Raw genomic sequence first — 7,837 nt, 5'->3', positions numbered from 1 at the left:
AATAATATGTAAAATGATAACCATTGATAATTTCCTACCATTTTGTCTGTAATTTGCTAAGTCCCCCCTATTATTATGTTATCCTTCTTTTTTTTTTTAAAAAAAAAAAAAAAAAAAAAAATAAATGGTGCACCAGGTCACACACACCTGGGAGACATAAATAGAGATTTAAAATATTAAGGCTAGGTGTATAGCACAGGGGTAAGAACATGTGCTTGGCATGCAGGCCCTGGATTCAATCTTCAGCACCAAAAAAAAAAAAAAAAGGCATGGATGATATGCAAACATATCTATAATAGCTAACATTTACCTCATTTACATATATGTAATCTAATAACCTTCCATTATTCCTTTAGTGTGCAGTAAGTATACAGCGGTTTCTAGGTTGAGTGTGGTGGCATCCATCTGTAATCACAGCACTAGGGAGGCTGAGGCAGGAAAATCACCATGAGTTTGAGGTCAGCCTGGGCTACACAGTGAGTTCAAAGCTAGTCTGAACTACAAAGCAAGGCCCTGTCTCAATAAACCACACCCTCAAACAAAGTAAAATTAACAATATGCTCACACATCACTGGATTCTACTATAAGTTCAACTGATATTTTCACTTCTATTAAAAAACCTCAAAGGTGGAATAATTTTTCTTGCTATTATAAATTCAGGCAATAATATGTGTACCTAATGTGACCCTCAAATAGTCAACTATCATAGGCATTAGTATCTCTCTTTAGAAATGAATATACTAAATATAACTCCTTGACTTACTTAAGGATAGACCTGGAATTTTAGAAAAATGTCAGGAATACAGCTGGGGGGTGGCGGTTTTCGATCCTTCATTCCTTTAATAGTAGAATTTGACTTCACAACTGAAGTAATCTAGAGTATTCTGAAGCATCACTTTACTCTAATGCACCAAAGGCTAAAAAATTAACAAAACAAAACAAACAATACAAACCAGGCGTGGTGGCACATGCCTGTAATCCCAGCAGGCTGAGACAGGAGGATCATTATGAGTTGGAGACCAGCCTGGACTACAAAGTGAGCTCAAGGCCAGCCTGAACTGCATAGTGAGACCCTGTCTCAAAAAGACAAACGAAACAAAACAAAACAGTACAAAACCAAAAACAAAACCTCAACAACTTGAGAAGGCTATAATATGAATCTGAAGAAAAACAATCAGCAACTTTAGCATTTTACAGTTACGTTAAGTGTATCTCACGTTAAGTAGGCACTTAGGCCATGGTTGAAGGTATGGCCCTGGGTCCTTGTGGTGGAATGCCTGGTGGTAAATTTCAGTCTGTTTACCCACGCACTTAAGTGGCCTTAATCAAAGCAGAACATGTTTTTAAAATGTCCTTAAAAGTAGAAGTGTAAAGAAAGGACACTGTGATTTATGAATCTGCTAAAACTCTGCTGTAGATGTTGGAAAGATCAAGCTTTTGGCTGTGATAAGTACAACAAGATACGGAGCTGTTAAAGGGGCAGTGGGTATACTTATGTTGTCTTCTCTCCTTCCAGGTCTTCAGGAATGCACTCCAGAAGCAGTGACGTTGAGGGCTCAGCCCAAAAGCAAGTTCCAAGACACACTAAAGACCCCCGCTTCTTGGACTGGAAGCACAGGCAGCACGAGAAAGATCCCACCAGTGCATCAGATGCACTCCCACCATACCCCCAGTCAGAGAAGTCACAGGGGGGCAATGGCCACCAAGCGGAAGATCTCTCAAGAGATGACCTACTATTTCTCCTCAGCATTCTGGAGGGAGAACTGCAGGTCAGTTGGGCTGCAGTCACGGCCGGCATGACTCAAAGAGAAAGCAGCTTGTGATTCTGATGTGCATGCTGCCACAAAAACAGTTATCTGTGCTTCATACGTGTGTGCTCACAGAAGCAAAGCATAAATACACACACACAGAATTCTCTTCTCCAGGTCAAAGAGCAACCAGTCACATGTAAGGGCTGTCATTATGACATACAACTGGCACACATGTTGTGAAGGGTCACAGGCTCTGTCCATGCTGCTCACAAGCTGCAAGGCACAGGCCCCCATGAGCAACAATGCAGCCAGATAACTTCTGGACTGGTATAAGTAACAACAGGTGCTTTTGTATGCCATGTGAACTGACTCATAACTTGTCTTTGCATTACTAACCTTTCTCTTTACATAAAAGTCTAAAAACAGCTGCTACACATATATTCTATCTCCTGAAAACTCAACTCCCAGCCCACTGAGGGATGTCATGTTACCCGATTGTCAAACAATGAAAAGAATTTAGTCTCCCAGTGTTGTTTGGTGAGATCACTTTAAAAAATATTAACGAGTAATTAGACTGCAAAGAGGACAAAGAAACATAGTTTTGCCACCTTTCCCAAAAGATATTGTGAACAAATGATTCATTTATATTTGAAAGAGAAGAAAAAACTGTGTCAAACTCACAAGAAATCACTTGCTGAGACTGCTGGTAGATAAAACATGCTTTCTGAAATACCTTTTGTTCCTACAGGCTAGAGATGAAGTCATAGGCATTTTAAAGGCTGAAAAAATGGACTTGGCTTTGCTGGAAGCTCAGTATGGGTTTGTCACTCCAAAAAAGGTACTGGAGGCTCTTCAGAGAGATGCTTTCCAAGCAAAATCTGCCCCGTGGCAGGAGGATATCTACGAGAAACCAATGAACGAGGTATGTATGGGAGAGAGGCAGAAGTAGCTTACCAACACAGCCAAGCACCCGGCCCAGCTAGCAAATATGACTTGTAAACTTCCTTTTGATTCTTGACAGTTTTACGTTTTAATATCTTTAAGATCTACCGGAAAAGATAAAATACTGAAAGTGCTATAGGAGAGGAAAATGAAGAGGGAGAGGGTGCTTCTACTGTGTCTTCACACGCAATTGAAACACACCAATACGAGATCTCTCTCCCCCGCTCCCGTACACTCACACCCACAAACATATCCAGTCTGTACTGCTTTGGGAGACTTGAAGGCTATAATAAAAAACTGACAAAACTCAACAATGAAGGTTAATTTCTTTGAAAACACTGAGATACTATGTCAAGGAAATTTTAAGCATGAATGTAAAATCTACCAAAAAAAGGTTTTAAAAGAATATATTTTAGATGAGCATATATCTGCTTTTTCCTTCAAAAGTTTAATGAAAGCAAGGACCTTCCCCTACCGAATGTGCCCAGCAAATACAATGGCATAAACAAGCAGCTTCCACCTGGTTACCACTGCATAAAGATGATGTACGTCTTGCTCTGTTCCTTGCTGACATTTGTGAAATGCTTCGGCATCCTTATTTTATCCTCTTTTCCTCTGAGACCTCAATGGAACATTTCATAACTTTTCATTTCTGTAAAAAGATAACAACTAAGAGTATAAGTAGAGGCTGGAGAGAGTGTAAGCAAGTTCTGGACAAATTTCCCCCCTCATGAACTCCGGCACTCCACATCAGGACGGACCGCCAATGGCCTTGCTATTCTCGTGCTGGGTGTCTTATGAGGGAAGACTACCATCTTGCCAAGTTGTGAAGGAGTTTGGCCATGTGAATCGACTTCTCTGAGGGGTGAAGATGAGACCACCCAAAGTGTGCTGACTTGTGCATTAATCCAAATTTTAAATAAAAGGAGCTGAGGCTGCAAGCAAGTCAACTGTGTTAGAACTGTGTCCCGGCTCCCAACATACTGACTGCGCACAGGCACACACTCTGCAACCTGCACGAGTTGGAATGCAAATTAATGGTCAGTGAACACACCCCCAGCAAAACTTCACACATGGCATAACCCCTCCGTGTGGAACGAGAAAGAAGATCTCAAACGTTAGCTCAAAACGATTCTACTGTACACATGCACATTTGCAAATACTTTGACTTTCTGCAAATGCTTGCAATCTTAACACTACCAAGTCCCCCTGGAAGCTAGCCATATGTCCCTGCTTTATACATTCAACCTTCTTTGAGCCCTCCTTCGGCGACAGCCCCAGTGTCCCCCTCCACTCACCTCCACGCTTTGCTAATTTTCCTGTCTTTCCCTCTACTTTCTCCGTACAATTTCTTTCTCCTCTGCTGTCTAATTCCTCAAAGCCTACGTAACTTTATCTATACAACAACTCAGTTGTCTACTCATTTCTTCTGCCTATGAAATATGCAATGGGTAAGAGAAGGACAGAATAAACAACAAAGGGGAATCCTGGCTAGGGTTCTAGAGACAGGGTTTAAGAAAAGAAGGTGGGGCAATGTCTCCACTAAGACCAGAGGCTACACTTCCATCACGTTGCAATGAGCATCTACATCTACACACTAGAATGCCACGCTTCTTCTGTTGTCCCCCATCTCAGAGTGCTCACATCCTCCCCTTTCTCTTATTTTCCTCCCAACGTTTTCTCTGAAAAATCTAAAAAACAAAAGAAAACAAAACCTCAATTGTGTGAGTAACTTAAGGGGATTTCTCTAGTTCTTGTGGCAAAATAACTTAGAGGAACACATTGCTCTGAATTACATGACATGGGAGGAACATGGACTCATGATGAAAACCTGGCGCGGGCCGCTGAGCTAGAACAGACAGTTGGGGGCTGGGACAGAGTGTGGTCAGGAGGGAAGGAAAAGCAAAACTCAGTCAGTAACGGTCTGAATTTCCTATTCCTTTTCAATCTAGGGTTCTACATTAGAAGCTAGCTTTAAAAAAATATTTGAGTCAATGGTTTAATGTACACCCTTCCCAAAATTGTATCATAGAAAATACAACATTTTAGACTTATCAAGTACTATAATAAATGAATCTGCAGCCAGGCATGGTGGCGCATGCCTGTAATCCCAGCACTCAGGAGGCTGAGGCAGAAGGATTGCTGTGAGTTTGAGGTCAGCCTGGGCTACACAGCAAGCTGAAGGCCAGCCTGAACTCCAGAAGAAAAAGAGAATCGGAGTACCCTAGGGCAATTCTTTAAGTATCTATCGATCTCTCTCTCTCTCTATCTCTTATTTATTTATTTATTTATTTATTGAGACAGACTCTCACTGTGCAGCCCAGGCTGGCCCTGAACTTGCAGCAATCCTCCTTCATCAGCCTCCCAAGTGCTGGGATCACAGGCGTGGGCCACCACACCGGCCTTTAAGTATTTATTTTAAGCAACTGTATAATTTACCATTAAAATTTCATTTCATCACTTCTCGGTCTTTTGGCTAAGATCAAGTGTAAAATTTCATTTAATTCATTTAACTTAATATTTACTGAAGGGCTGATATATATATAAAGTTATGGTTCGTGCTTGCAGGGTGTTTATTGCCTCAGAGGGTGACAAGCAACAAATGACCACACAAAGAAGTATACAAGCATAGACTATACAGATAATATCGTGAAGAGGTGGAATTTAGATAGATGAATCAAGAAAGTTAAGAAGTAGAGAATGAGTAGTGATGAAATTCCATTTCCAGCAATAACGTAGAGTTATACAATGAAGCCATATCTCTAAAAACTGTATTAAAATGTTAGCTAAAATATAAAATTCTTTTTTTTTTTTGAGACAGGGTCTCGCTATGTGGTTCAGGCTGGCCTTGAGCTCACTTTGTAGCCCAGGCTGGTCTCGAATTCGCAATGATCCTTCTGCCTCAGCCTCCCGAGTGTTGGGATTACAGGCGTGCGCCACCATGCCTGGCTAGAATTTGTAAAAGCATGGAGGAGCTACATGGAAAAAAATCTGTAGCTAAAAACTCAAAAAGAAATTCTGATAGACTAATTAGCTTCTGGCTTCATATATTTTGAACCATTTTTTCTCTATAACCCACAAACTTTCAGTCCTGGGAACTAAAGGACATAATAATTTTGCAATATAACCTCTGACTTTTCACCCTATTTGACAATTCTAAGTATAGTGGCTGGTTTAAGTATTTCTGAAGCCTTCCCTACCCCAAGATGGCTAGCAGTAACTTCACTATATATGGAAGTGAGTGTGAACCATGTAATATATTGCTTTAGATTCTAACTGAACTTTCTTTTAGCATGACCCCTAAAATGTTTATAGCCATTCCCAAACTACTTGACATAAAAGGAGGTACGATGGAGGGTAGGTCAAAATGGAAAGAAGACAGAGGTCTGAATTGATTACAAATAAAATATCTCACTTTTGGAAATTTTACAAAATATGTAACTAGGTGAACAGCTTGCTGGAGCCCTCTCAAAGCGCTGGAAGACGCCCATACAAGTGAAGAGCTCCGAAACTTAAGCTTCATTAGCTTCACAGCACCGTGCTCTCCCCGTCCGAGGCATCTGTATGTTTGATAAGGCGGAAGCTAGTCATTGCACAGGGAACATTAGGAAGCCATCTCTTCAATTTTTCTGCTTTTGATGGCCCCTGAAATGACTGAGGGGTTTTTCTGTTTCCTTCCCCAGCTTCATTCAGTACGTAAGCAGAGACAGACAGAAAAGAGAACAGTCATTCCCTGATAATCCCTTACTACCTAATGGCATACTGCCTCACTTACACAGTTCCTGATCGTTTCATGTCTTTATCTTATCTTCCTGCGAGAGTAGAAGCACTCAGAGTTCAAACTTCACTTGAGTTCTCCATGGCAACTATCACAGGACTAGGTACATATGGCAGAACAGGCACTTAATAAATACTTGTTGCCTTGGAAAACCTGTGGCACTAGAAGTAATCTCATAAATCATCCAGTTCAATTTATAAATGAAGAACCTGAGGTACAGAACAGAAAAGGAGCTGCGCAGTTGCAGATCAGGTCTATTATTTGAGCTGTTGGAAATGTGAAGCAGACTGAAGTGAAAACCAACTGGCATATTTTCTAAGAGGAATTCTAAACATGGAGAAATGAAGTCAGAAAATAAAACTTGAAAAATAAGCTAAAACATCACCAGAATCTGCAGCTTTGGGCTTTCTTGCAAGTTTTCTAGTTAACTGCTGTATGGCTGTACTGAAGAGCATGTCGCAAATCCAATCACTCTCAAGAATCACGGCCTCAGGAAGGACATGCGGACAATCAGGCCTTGGTATAAAGCGGTGACGGAGAACCTTCTGAAGATGAGCACCCAAACTGCGGCCCAGTACCCACTTACTTGTCACAAAGCGCAAAAGTCCAACTAAACCTGAATACTACGGGTTTAGCTCAGAAAAAACAACTCATATGCTAATATTTTTCGACTTAAATGAAAAACAAATGAACTGCATGCCACAGGCTCACCAACACTGATATTAAGGAGCAAACACGCTCCGGAGGAATGAAGAGAACAGGAAAAGTTTTGGCGAAAAGTGCTGAAGAGGAGAGATGGGTTTCTAGGACTCGGCACGAAACAAGCAGTCTGGAGCACGGTGACGAGTTCTAAGATCGGCCTGAATTTTCGTTCAGGGTGGGGCTCCCACTCCAGGGAGCATCCAGCACACGACACGAGTTCAGAGGAAGGCAGAGATGAGAGCAGCCCAATACTGATAAAGCTCCCCTCACCTGCCCATCTCTCAGCTCTTGCCATGTGGCCCCATTCTCAACAGGCCAAAGGCGGGACCGCTTAGTGGCCTGCGGGGTCAGGGTTGGGGACCCTGAAGGGATGAATGAAGAGCACTCATCCCTTCCAGCCTCCCTAAACTCCTAGGCATAAACAAAGAAACAACCACCAACATGTATGTTTTAAAAATTTTATTTTAAAGAGAGAAAAACAATACAGAATTTCAAAACAAAAGAGTAGGAAATTAACAATGGTTAATATATGGCATATTGTTATTCTCAAAGTAGTTACTCAGATTACAAGATACAGGAATGTAAAATGGATTAAACAATAGGAGCACGAACCGTTCTTTTCAATGAACCAATAGAAATTAGTAGTATAATTATCTTAGCTATC

General features: G+C 41.3%; 1 protein-coding gene across 1 annotated transcript in view; it reads left to right on the top strand.

Annotated features, from left to right (window-relative positions):
- Filip1l (filamin A interacting protein 1-like) overlaps positions 1–7,837 on the top strand; it is a 255,823-nt gene that overhangs the window by 168,568 nt on the left and 79,418 nt on the right. Inside the window, exons 2-3 of the mRNA XM_005386289.2 lie at positions 1,517–1,769; positions 2,500–2,673. Of these exons, the coding sequence (XP_005386346.1) occupies positions 1,527–1,769; positions 2,500–2,673 (417 nt within the window). The 5' untranslated portion in view covers positions 1,517–1,526. The remainder of the gene's footprint in view (positions 1–1,516; positions 1,770–2,499; positions 2,674–7,837) is intronic.

This window comes from Chinchilla lanigera, unplaced genomic scaffold (genome assembly GCF_000276665.1).
Source record: "Chinchilla lanigera isolate Chin_1 unplaced genomic scaffold, ChiLan1.0 scaffold00026, whole genome shotgun sequence".
Taxonomy (NCBI): Eukaryota; Metazoa; Chordata; class Mammalia; order Rodentia; family Chinchillidae; genus Chinchilla; species Chinchilla lanigera.
This window is presented reverse-complemented; position numbering and strand designations above follow the sequence as displayed.